Source organism: Columba livia, chromosome 6, assembly GCF_036013475.1.
Source record: "Columba livia isolate bColLiv1 breed racing homer chromosome 6, bColLiv1.pat.W.v2, whole genome shotgun sequence".
Classification (NCBI taxonomy): Eukaryota; Metazoa; Chordata; class Aves; order Columbiformes; family Columbidae; genus Columba; species Columba livia.
In genome coordinates, this window is record NC_088607.1 from 26,447,196 (window position 1) to 26,470,567 (window position 23,372).

Consider the following 23,372-nt stretch of genomic DNA (forward strand, 5'->3'; position numbering starts at 1 on the left):
ACTTCTGGGAGCCAGTCATTACACTTTTAATTTTGGACAGCTTAAACTGCTTGTTGAGTAAACAGTGAAGACTGAAACTCTATTTAACCAATAAATCAGGCACAAGATTTGCAAAGGCAATTTTTCCTTTTCAGTTTTTCAAACTATCCCAGCTGTATAGGTCACAGTGAAGAAACCACTTTTCCATCACCTTCGTTTTTAAGTGCTTTCAATATGAGGATTTGCTCTGAGTTGCAATGGCAGCTGGTGAGGGAGCAGTGCAGGGCACTGCCTGGCCTCCTCTCAGCTAATTAAGGAAAACGGGCAAAGTGCTGTTACCCAGATTCTGCCCACAAGGACAGAAAGTTGCCCATGAGCTAAAGTACCTTCCCAGAGCATGGGCATTCATACAGTGATGTGTTCTCGTTACTGTCTGAAGCCAACCACAGACAGCTTGAAATTAGTGTAGATGCAAGACTGCTTCTAGTTACTGGAGAAATCAACATGAAAATCAAAATGTTCTTGCCCATCTATACAGGGTTACAGTGGAGCTTTTTTTTTTTACAGGACTGTGATTTGCAGGGTTTTTTCCACGTCACCCTTTTATCTCAGTCCTGGGAGAGTTGTTTGTTTTTAGCTTAGGAGGCCTCCCCTACTGTGCAACCTGGTGTCAATTCCTGCCCCGACGACGGGGCTGAGTCTGCAAGATGCTCCCTCACAGCCCAGAGTGCTGCCTGTGAGGCTGAGGGCAGGACTGGTTTACTCTGCTTGCCGGAAAGTGATGTGGGGCTTGGTGGGGCACCCACAACTCTGGCAATGAGGTGTCACTGCCGCCTGTGTAATAGAAATGTCTGTTGGTCAAAAGAAACTGAGATGGAGGTTAAGGGGCATGGTAGATGCTGTCCTGAGCACTCTGGATGTCCATCCTGAGATAATACAAACCAATGACAATTTAAAATATGGTACCAGTTTATATACATCACAGCCTGCAAATAAGCGTGATCGAACCATAGAGAGTCATTTTAGCATTACCAGTCTGTGTGAATATTAGTGGAACCACCTGGAAAGTTTTTGGTAATTAGCCTTTAGATATGCTGCTGTCTTCTCTGCAGAGAAAGCAGAACACAACTCTTGCCTTAGCTTCAATTAATGTTTTAAGTGTTTTTAGGTACAGGTTTCTTCAGAAGAAAGACAGACTAGATAAGCACACACATGAACAACATCTGCTCAGAATAACCCTCTCCCGCCAGAGTATCAGTTCCTCCTCTGAGGTCAGAATTTTAAAGACTTTGTCTCTTGAGCTGCTTTGGAAAAAACCCTGACATCTTTAGCTGAGATGAAAGTGCAGGCAGGCTGAATTTGCTTTCACTGCTTCCCTATACAACATAGAGAGAACAGACATAGGAAATTATGTTTAAAATATAGCTTTTTAAAATAAAACTGATAATGTGAAAGATCATCCTGGCGTCTGATCCTTGAATCTGAATGCATACGAATGCTGCAGAACAAGTATGGAGAGTTTTGCTTGTACATATACATGATTTTGGACTGCAAGACCCAGCTTTGATCTGTAGAGGGGGAGGACCTCACACCACCGTCAGAACTGAAGCTGAGTGATCACGACCAGTTACTCTGGCAAAGACAAATCAGTGATGACAACTTTAAGACTTTGGAAGCAGCTTCACCTCTGCAATAATCAAGGAGAATATGCAATGAAATATAAAAAATGTTAGTTGGAATCAAACGGCTTTCATGCTGTTCTGAAATTACCCTGATGGGCAGAGGGATTTCTGTTCAGGTTGCTCCAGCTCAGGCAGTGGGAACTAACAGGTCAGGTCAAACCGTGAGCCAGAGGCTCAGAAACTGTAAATCAACACCTCTGCTGGCACTCTGTATAACCTGACAGCAACTGAGAACTGGTTTCTTCAATTTTTATTTCCTATTATTTCATTTAGATTTAATGAGAGGAGCCTTTGCAGAAGTCAGTGCTGACACTTGCCTTTTGGTGCAGCCGCTGGTGGAGGAGCTGCAGCCAGCCCGGGGCTCAGGGCAGGCCAGCATTGGAGGGGAGCAGAGGTGAGCACTGCAGGGGTGGAACCCTGGGGTTTATTTCAGTCAGCTCAACTGCTGACCCACCATAAATATCTTCCTCTGGCAGCCACATTCCCTTCACTGTAACTGTGCTTTCAGTGAAACAGCTGCCACTTGTACAACACCAGAGTCTGATCTGAAAGTTTTATGTAATCTATTTTTTTCTTTGCAAATATATTAGTTTTATTTACCTTTTCATGTAAAACCCAAAGTTGCCATTGATGTGCACAGAAATCTCCAGCATTTTATGGGCAATTCGATACATAAAAGAACTAACTTTAACACACTTTTAGAGAATGTGTAGAATGGGTTTGGTCGGAAGAGACTTTTAAAGGTCATCTAGTCCAACCCCCCTGCAATGAGCAGGGAAATCTTCAACTGGATCAGGAGAGTAACATGAAACACAGATCTTAACCATGCCCTGTTATTGTGATGTAAATCTAAATGTTTACAATTTAGATTTGTATAATCTTTTTAGAAATAGTTAATAGAAGCATTTCAAGTACAGATAGTTTAAAATAAAACCACCAAGAAATTTTACTTTTTTTTTTTGGAAGTCTCTGTTTCCAAAACTCAACACTTTAAAGCTGTGCCACAGCCAGGAGAAGCTCCCTACCCTCTTCTCCAGAAAATGTTCACAGTGAGCATCTTGCTGAGGTGGTGAGGGTGGTAATATTTCTGCTAGCTGCTGTTTCCCCCATCAAAAACAGTCAAAATCTCAGCTATTTCTAGGACATTCAAGTTCAGCAGATGGCTCTGATCTTGGTATCGATGGATAGATTTTTGAAAAAAAGGCGTGGAGTATTCAGACTTCTCTTCTTTTTTTTTTGGCATACTCATTCTTTCCTGGAAGAGATAAGAGATATCTAAAGCAAATGAGTTTCATTAGAGTCAGAAAGCCAAAGCGAAACCTATAAAGCATTTCTGTCCTGCTTATGCTGAGGTATGTGGTGATACTTCCCTCAGCTCCATACAGCAGTAAGCTTCAAGTTACAAAAGAGACATCGTCTTAATGCATTGTCAAGCAAGCGAAACTCCAAGCTTGGATTCCTTAAAAAAGGGGCTTAGATATGTAACTGGCATGACTTGTTAATTGGCCTCACTGAGCCTTCTTTCGTTTCTGATGCATCTTGATGATGCATCTCAGCTGCTAGTGTTTATTCCAGAAAAAAGCAAGGAATTATCATCTTCTTTTAGACATAATTGAATATTAATTACTCTTTGTGTTCTATTCTTGTATTATTATTTGTATTATTATTTGTATTTTTAGCTTCCAAATATTTACACAACTGAAAGCTCTCATTCCATATTCCTTCAAAGCAAGACATATATTGAAACAATATTTGCCATATAACTCCTAATTTTATGAATTTTGGCATTATTTATATTGCATAATTTAATGCAATGCATGTCAGAGGTCTTAACCTTTGGAAACATTTTAGTATTAAGAGACAAAAAGTTGCATCTGAAGCTGTAGCTCTGGACACTTCAGATCACTTCTGGTCTTTGGTGATCTGAAAGAAGTTAGAGGCTTCTGGCCTGAAATCTCACAGTACTTCCCAGTGCTGGGCAGGAGAACCCAAGGAGAGCAGCTGACCTGGAGACTGGAAACATTGATACCAGCAGATGTGAAGGAACAGCAGGAAAGTGCTGTGCAGCACAAAATGCAAAAATCCTTCTTCAAGGGAAAGGTCCCCCGTTAGGTCTACCCAAAGCAGACAAATGTAAGCATATAACATTTTGAAGGTTTTAGGCCTTAAATTTACTCACTAGACGCTGCCAGTGTCCTAAAAGTTAGGCTGTAAATGATACTCTTGATTTTTAGGGTAAGGTACAATTGAACATGAATAAATATGCTGAAGCATTGCAAACTCAGTGATGTCAGTAAAACCAGAGTGAGCATAAGACAGCCCAGAAGTGGGCCATGCAATGGAAGAGCAAGGAATAACGATGAGTGTATTAATGCTCAGTCACTACAGTGATCTGGTACAGAACATTGTCACTGTCAAGGAAAAAGAAAAAAAATTGCATGTGGGTCTCCCAATGGTGTTACAGAATATATCACTAAAAGCTACAGTACAAATACAGTATTTCCATGCCACTTACATCTGTTATATCCTGTACTTCATTTACATTCTTCAGTTATCAATAAACTCTGTAATAGCTATAAAACATTATAGTTCCTCATAGAAAAAAAATATAGGTTGTCTTGCCGTATTTTTTGTTTATTATTTATCTGGAAAGTTTCACAAGAATAGCCATGTGGGGTGCTAGGAAATCACTCCTTGTTTACGGGACTGTTGACCAAAAAGAACACTGCTGAATGTTTTCAAGAAAGTGTCAACGCAGCCTGCCAGTGTCGTGTGATTGCTCTGTCCCTACAGCAGGCATTGAAAACTGTCCTCTAATAATAAAGAATCAAAATGCAATCACTTTTGTTCCAAGAGACAGTACAAGCATTATGGATTTGGAAAGTTCTGACCCTTTTACTTTCCTCATATACTACCACCACAGTCATTAATAAATTCAGGTAGTTTAAGTTTTTGCCAGTTTCGACAGATGGATAGATTGGTTATTTACTATTAAGATGAAAGCACTTTCACCCTCTACAGCAGACATTGCAGGCAACTGTGATCTCCTCCACTATGGTTTTCCCCAGTTCTGGGCTACAGCAATGGCTTTCCACTGCCATTAATATATTCTGTGACTGTATTTCTTACAAGAAAATACCAGTTTCTATGGCCCAATCCGGTAATTGCTATGTAATAAAAATAAAATTAAGAAAAACTTCTTAATAATTTACTGCTGTTGTAGCTATTTCATTTATATCTCATGTATGAAGTCTCCTATTTAAAATACAAACCTCCAGTTTGATATGGTGATTTGGAAGAGCAAAGTCTAAAATCTGAAAACTGTGTGTCACAGCTGTTTTTATGCGACTGCACATCAAAACAAAGGGAGAATAATCTCACTATGAACTTACAATAATAATGCAATACAAAAAGAAAAAGATTTGCATCACTTTATATTTTTAGCAAGATAAAGAAGGATATTATTCTATTAACCATTTTTTAATATAATTTAGATAAAATCTTTTTGTCTTTGAGGAATTCTACCAGTCCAGCATCTGGACCACAAAAAAGAGACAGCTTTTAAGACTATGTGTCAGACAATACAGATAATGGGATCACTGATCTGTTGGGCTGGTGAAATAAAATTTAAAAATAAACAAAAAAAGAAAAACAAACCACAAAAGCTGAAAAATCTATACTATTTTTGTTTTCCCCAATTTACTTGAAGATAAGCATTTTAAATTAACGCAGATAATTCACTTCATATAAGCACATTTTTTTGCCAATTGAAAAACAGTTTATAGGGAGATTCCATTTTATTGAAAGGCAATAGATATTTATGCCATTTTCAAAACCAGTTTTTATTCCAGGTCTGCTTCTTCAAGCTTTAATTGCATTTATGCAGCTAGGACTCTGGAAGAGTTCTTCTTTGGTATTCACCTTCATAATACATTATAAGAGTAAGAAATGTTCAAGTAATGCCCAAAATTAGAATACAGGAAGCTGGGAATGAATAGGGAAAAATCCAAATGTTTCCTACTTACATGAGAAGTACACATGTATTAAATAATTGAACATTTGGATTCAGGAGCACATCTAGTGCGTGCTTGGTCATAAGCACGTCATCTCCTCGTTATTTTTTCCAAAATATAAACCCAAAGCTGTAGGATTTTGGTGAATAACATTGGAATTAGCCGCATGGTCTTTAAGTTCATTGCTGTTAGAGCCTGGTCAAGTGATATTCAGCCCTTGTAAAAGATAGACTTGACAAACCAATCACTCGGCCACCAAACCTTGCCCTGTATTCTGTTGAGGGTATTCACACACTGAGTGTAGAAGCCCTTACATCTCGTGGTAAACTACTATGTGACACTGAATTAGGCATCAAATAGATCTGGGAAACAATCCTCTATTAATATAAACTGCCATTACTGCATTGACTACATCAGCTGAGAGTGTGGCTAGATAAAAACATTCTGAAGAGCTCTTTTTTGGGGATGTGTTTGTTGATCCTGCAAGAATTAGAATGTTTAAGCTTTGGGTCATGGATGTACTGAAAAGTTTTTCAGTGGTTAATGCTATCAAATGTGCCCATAGTCACTAACAATTCCTATTTCAGATGCTGAGATCATTCTACAGACTGATGTTTTCTTTAGGGTTGTTTTGAAGAAATTCTACAGAGAAAAAAAGGAAATCCGGATGTACGCCTCTCAAAATTCTGCTCCACAGTATTATGCTGAAGAGACGCAGGCTTTCTCAGTTCAGTTCAGAGAAAGTTTGATTTATTTAATTAGCTGTTCTCCCAGTTTACTCGAGTGTAATGCTGCGTGTGTGAATTTTGACACTAGACTACACTTGAACTTCATAGGTCAGATATAAATTTTAATTATGTTACAGGTAAATGACTGAGTTCAGAACCTCTTTTAGGGGGATTACAGTCTGTTTCCAAGGCTAGCAACAGATATAATTTTAGGAATGAACTGCATTTTGCACTGACTTGCATCCCTTCTGATCCATTCAGTTCGATGGGACCAAAGGGGTCAAAAGTAAAGCAACATTTGGCCTACCATTTTGGCTGTTCAACTCCAACTTTCTTTTGTGTCCTCTATATAATTAATAATCAGACCTCAGAAAAAATGTTGTCACATTCACCATAGAACAGGAAGGTCCATGGAGGAAAACAGTTGCATTACAGAAACTCACAAACAACATTAAGGCTACCTAGTTTGATGTTTTCAACCCTTTTTCTTTTCATCTGCAAACAATGGCAGTTTCAATAGAATCTGAAGCGATACTCTTAACAAAGAATACACTAGTCTGTCATATGGTTAATATTAATGTCTCTCTATTCAAACATGCTGAAAACTGAATAGAACAGTTAACATACAACAGTCACACATCCTTTGCTGAGTACAAGATCGCATCTCTAATATGAACTGAAGATATCCTCACCATTTCAAACCTTCATCTACCATTCAGACAAACATTTCATTCTCTTAAATACATTGCTCTTCCCCTCTTTCTGGGTCTTTTGGCAGTGCTGAGTGAACACATTCTCTCCATCAAGGCATTGCTTATGATATGGTTCTTTCTTCAACAGAAATCTTGCCGTGTGTTTCCAATACATTGCCAAAGGTTAATTTGCGGTTTGGAAGGATTTGCAGTGAGAAGGCCTTACACCTGGATTGAAAAAAAATTATTTTGAAACATCTGTTTAGCCATGCTTCTGCACTATGTTGCAGTGAGACCATCTCTTGGTGAAATTAATAGTGAACAATTAATTAATTGTGATCACACTTCATAAATTAGTTAATCAGAGCTTTATATAGTAGCCGGTTTTCATATTACAGGTATGTTCACGAGGCTTATGTACAGACACAAGCTCACTTTGCTCATGTCCTGAGCTGGCAGGTTGTAAACAGTGTTGACAGAAAAGTCACACAATTGTAGGGATGCAAAGCTGAGCCCCACTTAATATACCTCATCTTTCAGAGGGATTATTGGACGTGGGCCTGAGGCCGTACCCACGGCCACCAGCTCAGCTCATGCACAGTGAGACTGCATCCAGCCACAACAGACTGCAGAAACACATCAGGGTGAGACCACTCCTCGTGGTGAAACCACCTTGCTGCTACAACAAAAACTCCATGTCTTTGAAGAAGGGAATCTGAATGAGGTGTGCTACATCCTGTGGCATAAAGCATCGTTTGCCCTCAAATATATTTTTATTGAAAACACACAGCAAAGATTACAGCCATAGAAAGTTCTGTAAACAAGACAGTTTCATCACTGTTATCTTAAAAAAACAGAACCACAAAAGAAACCCAAAATAAGACTTGCAGAATGAAGACTTGTGAATAGTATTTGTTTTTTTTTACTGTCTTAACAAAAAAAAATGACATACACCTTCAGCATTTCTTTTCCAATTTACTTGACAGAGGTTAAAATATTGCTTTATTCTGACTCAACATACAACAGCACTGTGTGATCGACTGTGCTATTTTGGGAAGTCTTGAGACTTGTGAAGTGGAAAGTCTGGGGCACATTAATAAATCTAACAATTAGTTTGCTGCAAAGAAATATTTTAATACATTCTGTAGATACCGTAATTTTTTAAAATCAATCATTAACCAGGGAGGGCTATTTAGTAATTATTTATTATAGTTTATTTTCTTATTCCCCACAAATAGGCAGATATTTTAATACTAAAATAAGACAGTAATGCATGTGTCACTGAACCCAATTCATAGAATTATTGTCATATTATGTTAAAATGTATGGGGGAAAAAAGGACTCAAAAAGAAAGAAAATGAAAAAAATGCTTCTAACGTGATTGGGATACAGCAACCAGGAAATGGCATTTCTTCTCTAAGGCCTTGGTCCCCTTGCAGGGAATGATTTGGTGAAAACCATCTGCTCTAATACTGCCCCATTCGAATCAGATCTGTGCATGCTTGTGGGTCTGCCCGTACCGAACCATCTGCAGTGTTTAAGCTTTAAAGTTCACAAACCTAAGCCACAATTACTTAAAGTGACAGAGGAGCTGAAAGCAGGAACAAATTAGGGCAGTGTGGACACTTATCGACAGGATTTTTATCATATTGGAGCTCCCTGACTATTCTCTGAACAGTCCGTAATAAAAAATAAGTCTAAAAAAATACACACACACTCAGAAGTGCTCCTTGAGAGCTTACAAATGCCTTCAAAGCGTAACAGTGTCGGAATGTTGAGGGGTCAGTAATGAACAACCCAAACCAAAAACGGAACCCAAACCTGTCACAATACACACTTTTGCACTTTCTCTTGTTCTTCCTCACTCCCTGTCAAGGCAGGATGGAGCCTCTATCAGAGGATGGAGCAGCCGCAGGCTCCTGACCACTGCATCTCTGCAGACCCTAATCCCACTCCGCACTTAGCCAAACTCAAAGCTCCTAAATGTTTCTATTGACTTTCCTGGGCTGACTGACACATTAAAGTAAGGTCAAGAGTTAAGCATCTGTCTCAATTTAGGGATTTATTGTCATTCCACAGTAGGTACCAGACCTCGGAAGTAGACACTTGCATGCCTCTTTCCACAGTATGAACCTGGAACCAAAAGGAGAGGGGGAGAGGGGACCAGGCATGTGCTGGTGTGACAGGACTTGCTCCTCAGGGTCTGAATCCCTGGCCAGTTCTGCCCTGAAACCAGAAACGAATCTAGGAATGTTCTTGGGCTTTACTGAAAAAAAGGATGCATAGCCTAAGCCTTCGGACAGCTGAACAGGACCGCAGTACAATGCTCTGTAACTGAAACTGTATGTGTAATCCTGCCTAGAAAGCACCTGATGTACACTTTACCCCTCCTGGAACTTTTCCCTTAAAAAAATATTTTGTTAAAAAACACTATGATATGAGGGCGATTGACTATTTGGTTTCTTCTAAGTAGATGCTCTTAAATTAATGCATATAAATAATTTGTATTTAATCTCCTCCCTTCCTGTTTAGCAAAGCATCGAATGCACAGATCTTGTTTCCCCTCCCACAACCCCCACACAAAGTCACTTGGTCAATACTGAGTCTCTTTGCGTTTTGCTTTTTAAGACAAATTGTGCCTCTCGCTCTGACTTGGCCATGGGACTCATGGGCAGAAAGGCTGTGTTTTCGCTCACGCTGCTCTCTGCTTCTACGCTCGCCAGTTCATAGTCCTCCGACCTCCTCGCATCCGTCAGAATCCGAATTTGCTCCTGCACAGTTTCTAGCAATATTTTCACTTCATGTTGTTCTGCTATAAGACAATTACTGACTGGGGAACTCACATTGACAAGTTCAGCTGAATAGGAGTTTTTGCACCATTTGATGCCTGTTACTTCAGAAACATTTTGCATTTGCATGCAGGCTTCGTCCAAGCCCACAGATGGGATGATGGGAACTGAGTTGGCCCTTGAAGATGAATAGCCGACCAAGTCCTTCTGATCCATGTTATTAAAATAAGGGGTTGTCTCTCTTGAAGGCAGTTGCATATTTATTGAAGTATTCTGAGGAGTTTTTAAACCACTGGACGAACACCTGGAAAGAATAAAAAGAAGTTTCTGTTGTACATCAAGCAGTCAGATGCAACCGGCAGCAGGAAAGCTGTGCGAGATGCAGTGAACTGTGCTGGAGAGACACCTGTCCTTTTTCTCTCGCATTAGGAGGACCTGGTAATAGCGTGGCCCTGGGGAAAACAACAGACTGTGGAGAAGTGGTTTTGATTCTCAGATCTGCTGGTGGCAAACTGCTGCTTTCTTCTCTGTCTCATTTTGCCCACCAGTATATCAGAATAATGACAATTCCTTTAAAAAATATTTCAGCTGTAATACTGTATTACAGCTCATTGTGTTTGAATTTAAATTTGAAACTCCATTCTACGTTACTAACTGGGGCTTTCTTCAATATTGGAACTCTCAATGTCAAATGGCTATTTTAGGAAAACACTTTAGAAAGGTGCAGAAAAAAAGAACTTTAAATGAAGTGTGGTTGTGTAGTCTTTATTTACATGTAAATGATTGCCTGTGCTCCCTTCCAAACAATTAGAGCACTTAATTGCACTGTACCTCTGAAAAACATGTCTTTTTTACAGTCACCCATACTATGAATGTTGGCCTGATTTGTTTTCATCTGGCATAGATCTAATACATTTGGCTCGAGAAATTGTCTGTGTTTTCCTGATATTGTAAACCTATGTTTCACAAAAAATACTTTATCCTCCATTAATACATATCCTAGGATGATTTATTTATTGTGAGGCAACTTTGGTGAGTTTTTATCAACATTTCCATTTTGTTTCAAAGCCAAATTCATTATTCTGATCAGAAAGTCTTTTCACTACAGGAAATACTTAAAAAAAAAACCATAAATGGAAAGTATACTAAATATAAAAGAAAGGAAGCAATGACAAAAATAAAAGAAGATGTTTCCTATCTGGAAGTGGTATCACTGGAAATTTTGTGCTCTTAGAGTGCTGTATCTGCTAATCATGGTTGTCAAGACATCACCTCAGTACTGGAACATATTTTATTTATAATCAGCTTTGTGATCATATCACTATTTAATCCATAGATGAGGAAAGCAATGTTTAGATCTGGTGTGGAAGCAGGTGCTTTGAGCTCTGACTTGAAGGGTATTTTTCAGAAAGCTGCTTAAGCCTGCTGGACTTCACTAGGGATAGTCTTCTACACGTATGTTCTTTGCTGCTTTTTGGCATTAGCAGAAAGAGAACTAAGGAAAAGAAAGTGAAGTGCATGAAACAGCCATAGTCCAATACTAGCACACAACACTAATTAACTGGAAAGGCTTCCTTTGGCCCCATCCTCCTGGCAAGCTGACAGAGAGCAGAGAAAGCAGGAGATATCTTTAGGCTCATTTCCAGCAGAGCACTGCTGACTTGTAATTAACTCATCTGTGGCGAAGCCGTGTTTGTACAACTGTTTGACACATTAACCTGTACACGTGCAGGCATGCAGCTCTGTGCAGCCCCTGTACCAAAACTCCCCAGGCATCCCCAGAAGACCAGAAAACACCGCGGGGAGCCCTGTGATAAGTAGGTGCTGTGATCTTTGCTGCTTTCTGATGGAAAGAGATACTGCTTTGGGAAGTGGGACCCAGGTGAATAAGATAGCAAGCGGCTTTTTTGGATATGTGATAGAACTTCTTGTACATGCTATACAGCTGCAATTATGCTTTTCATATCTGAGCCAGCTGAGACTCAGCTTTTGGTTAATTACATTTGCACTATGCTTAAACACACTTCTAGCTGCTTAGGGAGGGCCTTTTTAGAACAGTTTTCAAGAACTGGTATGAACTAATTCTGACCAGGGAGATTATTCCCGAGGGAGGACAGTCAAAAAAAATAAACAAAAACAAAACAGTGCAGACCTTTGGGTTGTGCCCATTCTTGTTTCCTTTGCTTATTATATAATTGTTCAAACGACTATAGCTGGAGAGATCGCATCAGTTGCATTATTCCCTTTTTTGGTAATTCAGGCCCTAAGTATATTCTGGGCTGCACCCTGAAAACAAAGGGAGTGAATGTTTTTAATGAATTTCACATGCAATGGAAGTATTATATGGATGATATATAAGCAAAACCAAGAAAAGACTGAATTAAAATGAGTGTGGTGAGAAAACAGTAACATTTGCCAATTTCATAATAGATATTCAATTATTCTTGGTATTTTGAAAACTAATTGGCAGCAACAATAACATGTAAAGCAATGCCTGGCATATTTCCACAATATTTTTGAAGTACAGACAGACATACCAATTTTATGCCAGAATTACATGTTTCTGCCCTGTGCCCACAGGGCTTTCAAAGGAGGACTGAGGATGAATTAAAGCACATACAGCGTGTATAATAGGCAAGATATTCAACTAGCAGGGATATTACACCTGGACCACGTGAGACCCAGCTTTTGGTTAATTACAAACTGATTCATGCATCTACTTGTGACACCACACTGCTGCTGTTTTCAGCAGACTGAAACTAAGACCTATAACTGCAGAATCTTAATTACATTTTCCTATAATTAACTTTCCCAGAACTTTAGTTCCTCCTAAGAAAGATATCTGTTTTTTTATCTGAAAAATTATTTTCTCTGAACAAATTCATTAATGCACATGTATTCCAAAGTGCAGCTCTCTCTCCACCCTCTTCCCAAAACCAAGCAAATAAGAAACTCAAACATTTATAAATATGCAAGAGTAATTATGTTATACAGTTTTTAAGAGTCTAAGTTAAAGAATGAAACTGAAAGAAGAATAATAATTTTACTGCCCCCATAAAACAGATATTAAAGAGAGACAGAAAGGACTGGAACTTAAGATATGAATTTTTTTCTGTTTAGCATAGTAGCAATAGCTTTGCTATAAGCACTGTTGCTATAGGTGCTCAGTATATGAGCCTAATGACAACATCCATTAAGATGAATAGGAGTTGTTCCAGTGGCATCACCAGGCTTTGATTCAGCCTTGTATGCACATAGACCTAGACAGACACCCCCCGTTTTCTACCTGTACATGTAACACATTGGGTCTTGCATACATAAATATATCTTTATAGGTACACATACACAGGCTATAAGGCACTTCTAACATTTCATACCATGTAACACAAAAAGCTGTCACTTGAAAGCACATGATTAAACTGCTAGTCCACTTAACTGCATGTAGATTTGTGACACCCTCAAGGACTCAAAACAGTCTCTGAGATGTGGCTGGCGTGGAGACAGTTTGTTTTCTCTAAGCCCCTCATTTCAAGCAGGTTTTTCTACTCCTTCAAGTAGCATACTGATTAAATAACTGGTATAACTGTATTTGACTCAAATTCTACAAATATTGGAGATCTGTTGCAAATAATGAGATCCACTGTTTCTTGAAGGCAGCAAAATCTTTCTCCTCAAAGTGGGATGGGCAGTGGAGCACTTATATAGGACTAGACAAAAACTAAGCAGGCAAATTAGCCTCTTTTCTATCAAATATAAACATACAAAATCTGACTAAACTTCAGCCAGAGCTGCTGATGGATGAACTTCAGAAGGTTCACAGAATTAGGGAGATAAACCACTTTGATTTGTGCCTCCTATAGGGAAAGATGGAGGTGAAAAGGGAGAAGAAAAGCAGGAGAGTAACTCCTACAAAGCACAAGGGAACTTTTCATCTGGGCTGGAAATGTAATGAAAAAAACAACACTATGAAACTAGAAGATATTTAGATGGCAAAAAGCCATGTGATTCTAGGGAAACCTTTTCCTAAGTTAGAAGAATTCCACATAAAGTAGAATTAGTGAATTATCTTTTAGTTTTGTTCAGACATAAGGTTCATTCTTCTGCTCTGGTTGAAGAGATTACTTCATTGCTGCAACACAAAATAACTCACAAAAAGTTTTGTTACACTCTTAAAATACTTCATTTTAATAAAAACCATCATCAGTAAAACATTGTAATAAAACAAGATCAAATAATTGTTTTTGTTTTCATGCCTAACAGTGACATTTTAAAAATTCATTTCCATGAGTACTAGTTGAAGACTATTGATATTGTATTTGTGATATACAGAGACTTCTGTGACTCGCTGTCACAACACCATGTATTGATGCACTCAGAGAACTCCTTTAGATAGAGGTCCCATTGCTAGAGTCAATATTAGGAAGGTCTAATTCTACAGACATGCCTCACACACAAAATGTTGATGAAATGCTTTAGTGGATTGAGGCCAGAAGCTATCATAGTCTGGTCCAAATATGAACCTTTTCCAGAACTGCAAATTTAAAATAAAGGTCAATACAAGATGATACTTGTAGTATCATAGACTGTTTTCCTAGAGAAGAGTAAACCTGGCTACCCACAAGGCAACTTTGCTGTGCACTTCTCAACCTAGGAGGCGGCTGCAGCACATATTTACATATTTACTGCAAGAAGTAATAAACAAGTTTTTCCTTGGAAGCAGCAAATAGTAACAATGAAAGAAGTATGAGGCAAATTTGTAGCTGTGTGTGCACACATGCAGAGACACCACACATGTAACAATGCTTGTTCTGGATCAGTGCTTGTGGCTTTCATTTCACAGGAGGTCAGAGTGGATAGCGATAACAGCTCCTTGCTTCCCTGAGGAAAATTAAACACATAGGTGACCTCAGTTCTGCATTTCATAAAGCCAGTTCCAGCATCAAAACATACAGCTGCCTTCTTGCAGTGTAGCTGTTCACTTTGCTGAACTTAGTTGTGATTTACACATGTCCAAATGAAGCTGGTGTTGTTTTATTCTATTCCTGATATTGTTGCTAGTTTTACACATAATGTGTTTGTAGTAATTCTGAAGAGTCTTTGGAAATCCATAGGGATATGTAAATATTATGCAAAATATCTCAGCAATTGCAAAAGACTTCAAAGGCAGCTGTAGGTGCTCAGGAGCACTTCTGAAATTCAGACCTTATGTACAGCTGGAGCTCACATTCCATATTCTAATAAGCTGAATTAAAAAAGAAAAAATATTGGATTCTTTGTGCATTTTCAAAGACAAGCCCATGTGAAGTGGTAGGTCTTCAGTCTACTGCAAACACATTTTGCCATGTACATGGATTTATTTTAAAAACATGAAAGCTGGGCTTCTGAATTATTTTCTATTCTTTGCCCATAGCTGATGGAAAAAAAAATTGTTACACAAAAGTTACTAGAACTGCACATCATGGCATTAGTTATAAAGAGTGACGCTGCCAATCACTTATAGTTTGTTCTGATCACTCCTTCTATAGCCTTTGAAAGGCTTAAAAAGAGCAGTCTGGCAAACAAAAATGAATTACCTTCAAAGAGCCAGTACGCTGAAAATATTCTTCTGCTCAGTACTACAAACCCTGGATCCACAGTACACTACCATAAAGTTAGAAGGACTGTAATGGCAAAGTATGTTACCACATAACAGCAGCCGCTCACAAACTCGCTCACTTCAGTTATGTTATTACTTACCCGTGACAAGGTATTGTGTCCTGGTCTGTGATCCTTGACTCTTCTAGCTGCTGATATGCTGGTCCTGTAATTCCATTGAACCTACCCCGAGGCAAGGGAGGAGTCCTCCGAAAGGCATTTCTATGTAGCATCCCACTTTTTTGTCCTGGGCTGCAGCATGAAGAGAGACTTCTAGGAATAACACCAAGAGTACAGTAAAAATTATCACAGCAGAAGAGTAAACTTCTGTGAAGTAAAGATTCAAGATTAATAACAGATGGATTATTGTTTCTATAAACTTTGCTGTGGCCGTCTATGACGTCAGTAGAAATTCTCTGTAGAAATGTAGTACGATAATCCATAGTTAGCTGCTGTTTATGCCGTATTTAATACATCACCTCACTTCTAGGAATGAAAATAACTACCTGGTATATTAAATATTTTCTTGTACTTGATGAAGGATGCTTCTTTTTTCCATGCTGAATACCATAATCCTGCTATACAGAGTTGACTCCTCAGACAGTATAAATAAACAGTACATCTCCATCATACCTACAGCTGAGCTCAAAATTAGATCTTAGATTTAAAACCCACTGTATCATCAATCAGCGTACAGAGTCCTGTTTCCTGATACAACAAGATTAAATTGGGAAAAAATATAAGTGAAGAATCTTAGTGAAGCTTATGAACTGCAGCTTGAAGAAAATACCTATGACACAAGTTTTCTCCCTATTGAACAAGATTTTTTTTCTATATTGTTTTATTCCTGTGTTATGTACATTCATTATTTTCTTCTTTCTACACAGATAAATACCATGTTGTTTCTTTATATGATATTTAATACAAAACTGAATACGATATAAACAAGTAATAGTTTTCTACTTATTTCAGAAAATTGCTTTTGTAAACAAGGTTTTTGAAGTGTTTTGGAAGGAGATTGGATTTTTCCCATTTTGCACAGGAATTAGAACATATCTAGAATCCACATAGTTCTGGTATATTAACCATAAATTCAGCTGTTGTTAATGCAAAAATAAAGGAACACAGAATTAAGGTGAGACATAACCTGTATCTACTGTCAACAGGTCACAGTATGACACAGAATGACTGCCTATTAATTTTCCAGCTATTCCTATTTCTCTTGACATCTCCTGGGTCTCAGAAATGTGTATTACCTGATATTCTGTCACACCCTTAATGATATTTTAATATAGGTTTTGTAGATGCATTTTAAGAATCGTTATTCTTGGTTACACAAATAATTTCAGCTGCTGATACAATTCAGTTATGCAAAAGACTTTTGATAAGTTTGCTTCTCTTTTCCTATTATTATGTGATTTAAAAGCAATCTGCATTTTATATCTAGTGAGAAATTTATTTACAGTTACGGCCACATCTACTCCCAAGGCAATTCTTCCTTGGACCAAGTATGTTGGACAAATTCTCTCAGAGCATACACTTCCATTATAACTGAACTTTCTCCTCAAAGTCAAAACGTAAGAAAAATTCAATAGTCTCTATCCTGCTCAAGCTAGCAATGTTCCATCATGGTCTGTGCTCTGTTCTCTTCCACACTTTGACTTTCCTGGTGCTTTTAAATTGAAAAGATCAATAACCCATAGCAATACCACTCCCTCAAGGATTTCCAATGCTTCCTTAAATAGATTTTTCCTTCGCTATTAAGGATGCTGTGAAACACTTTTCTAAAAAAAATTAAAAATGTTGAACTTGAACACTGGCTTTTCAATTCTGAAGGCTGAGTTCAAGTTGTAATTTACAGTTCATATTCTGTAAAATAGCATTACCACATCACAAAGCAATTCACAATTTCTGCTCAGGAGAGTCTGAGATTATTGCAGCTGAATGAATAATTCATGATTGATAATGAATTTCAGGGGTTTTTATTGATTGAAATATATTCATCAATGCACTAGAAAAGTCAACAAACTGATTAACTTAACAGACTTTAGGCTGGTTGCAAATATTTGAAACTAGAAAGGTGGTGTTTGATTGTGCTTGGTTTAATGCTCTTATGCCTCTTCCTCGTTGGATGGCAGCACATGGTGTTCCATCTAATAACAGGCACATGCAAAATCTCAAAAGCTCTGCATTTGTAATAGACATAATTATAACACATCCAGGTAAACCTGAGATAATTAGTATAAACTGCACCAAAGATGCATATAAATGCCCTATCTGAACTTCCTTCAACTTGCACCGAAATTTTCGTTGCTACATCTAACACTGGATGCTACAGGCTGGTAAAGGCTGATTAGACCAAAGGGATCTGGCACATGCCAACATCTTCCTGCAACTGCAGTGGCTCCAACTCCGACAGAGCTTAAGCAACTGATTTGTTGCTAATGTGAGGTTCTTCTGCTTTTGACATTTCTTACAGAATAAACGGAGGGGACAATGAACAAAATAATTTGTGGTCATGGACAAGACTGACTTAGATGGACGAGGAAATGTTTACAGATGGTGCAGCTGCAAGCTGCAGGATAGCTCTCATTGCTTGAAGAACCAAAGACAAGATAGTAACATTTTTTGTTAGAAATTCTATGAAAAAGTAACTCCAGCATTAAAAAGTTAGTTCTTTTTCACAAAATGGCTGTAAAAATCAACACACTCTTCCTACAAAAATGTGAATACAGTCCCTCTCAGGCTTCTGCTCTGTTGCTCACATGGTGTTCCTCTCTCTGAGGTAAACAATGCCTTTCAGTTTTCTTCAGGGAATTTACTCTCCTTTTGCCATCAGTATGGTTTCTTCCTTCCTGTACTCCAGTCTAACTAGGTAAAAGAACTCAGCCCACGTAACTGAGCTGTTCAATACAACAGACCAATAAGGAAAGCTGTAGCAAACAAGTCTTTAAAATCTTTTAATCAATTACTCCAGAACAACAAAAAGCAGAATATCTTTGAACTGGTTTACAAGTAATGCATAAACTAGGGGGAAATGCAATGAAAAAGCACAAATTAATAGTATGAAAGCAGTTCAACCATCTCTAAAGTTGCTTAAGAAGCTGGCACTCACTGTTGCATGAAAATTTTCTTTAGTTTGAGAAACTGAGTAAAAACAAAGTCTGTCTCAGCAAGTGGAGTATTCTTTTTCTCAGGGCACATACACAACTCCCAAGCACAGTTAAATGCATTTGAATCTTCCTTAACACTGCTCATAAAGAGGAAAAAACCTGCAGTGAATTTACAGTAACTTTGCAAATCCTCCTGTACTACTTTTTAGTTAATTACTAAGCAAAATTGATTATACATCACATTATGAACACATTCAGAAGTAACTTTGTCAACAGGAACAGGAAAAGCATTAACAAAGGAAGAGCATTAACAAAGAGTTAGAACTATAGATGGGATCTCCCCTTAAAGGCATTAGACACATGTGACCAGAAATCAATTGCTGACTGAGGCTGTGCAAAGATCTAGCTCATCTACACCAAATGCAAAGAAAGTCATCAGTGTAGTGTCACAGGAACTGCTGCTGGTAAACCTCATGATAATTTTTAGCCTTTTTTAACAACTACACAGTGAATCTGTTTCCCCCACTTTTGTCCTAAAGCCTTGACTAGTCTAATTCAATATAACAGGTCTTCAGTTCCTTTGATAAATTGTTCCTCTTCCTAAACACTTGACATGTGCTATTCCATCATCACATGGCATGATCCCATTTTGATAGATTTTGCTACCAGACTTGAAATTTCATGAGCCAGTTCTCCTTCCAGACTTCTCTGATCAAGATTAAATGGACCATCTTGACCTGATGGCTTTGATTTCTGCATTTTACTTCCACTTCGACTGTAGTAATGTCTATTTTCATACATGTAATTCTATTTCTGTTCTACCTTTGTCCTCAAATAATCGTCCTAACTGAAAAATACATTCATTCAGGATTGCCCTAGCTGCTCAATATAATTTATTATCTCTGTTCCAACATCAGCTTTGCCTCTTCCTGTATAGTACTCCTTTATACAGCAAGAACAATTACTGGCCTTCAGTATTACCATTAATTCTTAACTCTCAATATCTTCTGGAAATGTTCACTTCAAGCATGACTTCTTGCCCTCTGTGATATAGTTTGTTTCTTCCCCTCCACCCCACTTCCTTTAGGCATTCTTTTTAGTAAATTTCTCCAGAAAGCTATGTTATTTCCTTGGGAAAATATCAGATTCTTTATATTTTCCCCCTTTCAGGTTTCCTCTGCCTTTACATTCTTAGTTGCTTTAGTTTATCAATACTTGTTCTTTGACATTCAACAACCTTATTTACAGAATAGCTTTAATTTGCTTTCTTTTAACTTAAACTGAATCAATTCTATTGGAAGCATAAAAAGTAAAATGCTTACTAAATTAAAAAAATGGCTTTGCGCTGTTTTCCATGGTGTTAAAAGTTCATAAAAATGCAAACACAAGTTATTTTAAATTTTAGAGTAAGTTTATCCTATTTTGGCATTTTTATAAGACAATACAATTGCTCTAGGCTGAAAACCTCTGTGTTTGGCTTTCATCATAGTATTCTCTGAAATCAATGATGACTGAATCAATGAATGAAAGTCAGGATGACTAATTACCAAGCAAACTGCTATTCAAAGGGATCACAGCTCAATCCCATAATTAAAAAAACTCTGATTTGTTTCTCTCTGTTAGAAATTAAGACAGATAATCTGAGACAAATCTTTGAGCACATTGTATATTTTACAGTTCTGGCAGTACTAAAAGTTGTTTTACATATACAAGTAGACGATATATAATTCTTCAACTGTAATAACAGTGCATAATGCAGGTGGAATATTTTATGAGTAGGATTCGGTGGATATTCAAATTTTCAGCTTAGTCTCTGCAGTAATTCTTTGAAAGCAGCTGAGGTCAGTAGAGATGGAAAATTGCTATTATCTAGTAGTCTGAATGAACTAAGTGATATTGGTCAGTCAAATTTCAGCAACCTCAAATGATTCCCCACCATGATAGTCTTACTGCTAGGCCAAAATTGTATTGGTTTTAGGAACTAGAAACAGACAGCTCGTTATCTGAAGAAATAATCACCTATCATTAGTGCCCTTGAAAACACCAGCAGTGAAAACAGGTCTGGACACAGGACAAAATAATTCCGTAGCAAGCAGAAGTAAAACAATAATGTAGTTTAATAACAGCATAAACCAGAGAACCTGCAGAGCTGCTGTGATTTTTCCAGGCTCATGTGGGGTTTGGAGATGTTTCGGACAAAATGTATCCCAGTAAAAAAAGTTTACTCCTTTGGCCACATTTGACAATTTGGCCACACTGGACACTATTTGGAAACTGGAGAAATCAAGTGAATTAGGAAGCTGTCACAGGGTGCATAAATTAAAGACAGCCCTCTAAGTCTTAAATGTTCAAGTCTGTTGCATGTTTTACAAAGTAAGGGCCTTGTATAATAAATCTTAAGTTTTAAAACTACAAAAAGAATAATTTATAAACTAAGCTAATCATTTCACATCTTATAAGAGTTCTAAAGCAGAGTCTTAAGATAGTCCAGCATTTAACATCTGCAAATAATATGACTGCTGTTTTTTGGTTTTTGTTTGTTTTTCCTGGAAAAGGGAGATTTTGTGTGCAAAGGTGTTATGATAAGCAATCTGGGATACTGTATTGGTTCACTGTAAATTCAGTGTGGCTTATTCTATAATTTCCCTATGGAAAACAGGGAATCTAGAGAGTAATTCAGCTTTTATTTGAAATGATATTCGTAAACAGAAGAAATATTTTCAGTCTTTATTTCCACGTTTTTAAGCTCAGGTAAAGTCACGGCACAGCACCTAAAACATTTCAAACTTGGATATTGTAATAATGCTATTAAAGGTAAGGAAATGTCATTGTGTCTTTTCTAAACTTCACCATTTGACTAAATGGAGATAAATTTCCCTCAGAACTTCAGTGGAAAACACTCTAGGCAGCAGTTCCACAGTTCATTTATGTTCAGTAAAATTATTAAGCATGTTTTGAAAATCTCTGTGTAATAATGAATAAGCCCTAAGAAATGGATCTGACGTGACAGTTGGCGTTATTTTTTCATACCAAATTAAAGGCTTAAGTAAGGTGAAAGTAGATGGGACCCAAATATCCCTTCCTGGCTCATATGCTGCACTTTGGTAGGTTAATCAAATCATTAACTGAAAAAAGAAGGAACATGTAGTTGACTGGGGAAATGCCACGAAAAAGCACAAAATTCTACAGAAGCTAGATCATAACCTCAGGCAACCCCAGACTTTTTTTAGTAATTAAAAAAAATCCTTTTAATTAATAAGTCTTCCTGTGCAGATTAGCTACCTAACATTTTTTTTTAAACTAATTTTTCTCATCCTTTTTTTTGTCTCTCTGTGCTTTGGAACAGACATTACCACTGCCATTCCAGCACCACTATTGCTCAGACCAGACATGAGTTTGGTTTCTAGTCCTGTAATGAAGCATCTGCACTCTTTTTTATCCAAAAAAGGCCATAAGCAGAGTTCTAATCCAAACGCTATGCAATGACGGGTGACTTTTATATCTTTTTGTTTCCTCTTGGAAATAACCATCCAAATTTTTTAAAAACTAGTTTTCAAAGGCCACCATGTGTTCATAAAGAAGTCGTTATTAATTTGAAGTATTAGCTGTTGTAAGCAAGTGTGAGAAAGGATGGAAGTTTGCAAGCATGTCTTTCTGCAGCAAATGAGTCAGTAACTTCATGAACAAGTCTTGTTTTTAATGGTTTCTCAAACTACAGTTGTTTCATTCACTGGTCTGCGTCTACAGCTTTGGTGGTGTCTTTTAATGCTTCCTCTAGGACTTTCACAAGACGCAGATAAAGTTGAGGAGCATTGTTATTGCCTTTTATGTCTGCAGCTAAGAAATCTCTCGGACATCTGCTTAATGAGTCGGTTGAGGCTCTGGTGGTACCATGTCATTCAGCATCCCTCCTAGTCACAGCGACATTTCATTTCATTTCAGCGACATCCCTTGGCAGTTGGCCACATCTCCCATCAGACAGACATTTGCTTACCTGTGTTGCTTGATGGGCTGGGTTCCTCTGTCGGGAGACAAGGCCTCTGGGAAAGACTGAGGGCCTGAAAAACTAGACTCCATAACTTTGTCCAGAACAGGCCCAGGATGCCTATCTGGTTTTGAATACTGTGATAGAGAGAATAAAATCAATTAATACACAAAAGGCAAAGGACGTCGTTGATACTATTCAATCAGAATTCATATTGGAGTGCATTAAGAAGTGCTCTAATGCATTTTTAAATTTAAATAGGCATTACAAGTAATACATTCATTCACTGTTGTTTACATAGCGGAAAGCACTGGTACCCATTACCCCCATTACCGTATCCACATCAAAATGCTGACATCTGCATTAGCAGCAAAATCACTAACTGATCTACCCATGAGAGGGAACACTGATCTCTTTGAATAAAAGCCTGGTTTTGGACTGTTCATGCAGAGACTGAGATCATGAAACATATCTCAGAGGATGGTCAGCACATTCTTGGGTCTTTTGGTGATTTCAGTCAAACACTACTTCTATCAGCATGTGTGCTTATGAAAACCAAACTGAAACAGCATTCGTAGCACTGGGTAAGCAAGAAAAATATTTGAATCTGACCCATAGAGCCAGACATCTCTTCTGAACAAGTCTGAAATTTTTGACCTGTGAGTATCTGTGCTAGTAACAACAGTGTAAACATATTTTTTCTTGTGACAGTTGTAGGCGTAGGGCAGTCTCTGGGCACATAGTGAGACACAAAGGT

General features: G+C 37.9%; 1 protein-coding gene across 5 annotated transcripts in view; it reads right to left on the reverse strand.

Annotated features, from left to right (window-relative positions):
• Positions 1-6,503: 6,503 nt before the first annotated feature.
• Positions 6,504-23,372, reverse strand: part of NRG3 (neuregulin 3) — a 467,171-nt gene continuing 450,302 nt past the window's right edge. For all 5 annotated transcript variants that reach the window (XM_065067648.1, XM_065067647.1, XM_065067646.1 and 2 more), the window contains 3 exons: positions 22,625-22,752; positions 15,620-15,790; positions 6,504-10,187 (listed from right to left, as the gene is read on the reverse strand). In XM_065067648.1, the coding sequence (XP_064923720.1) occupies positions 9,680-10,187; positions 15,620-15,790; positions 22,625-22,752 (807 nt within the window). In that variant the 3' untranslated portion in view covers positions 6,504-9,679. The remainder of the gene's footprint in view (positions 10,188-15,619; positions 15,791-22,624; positions 22,753-23,372) is intronic.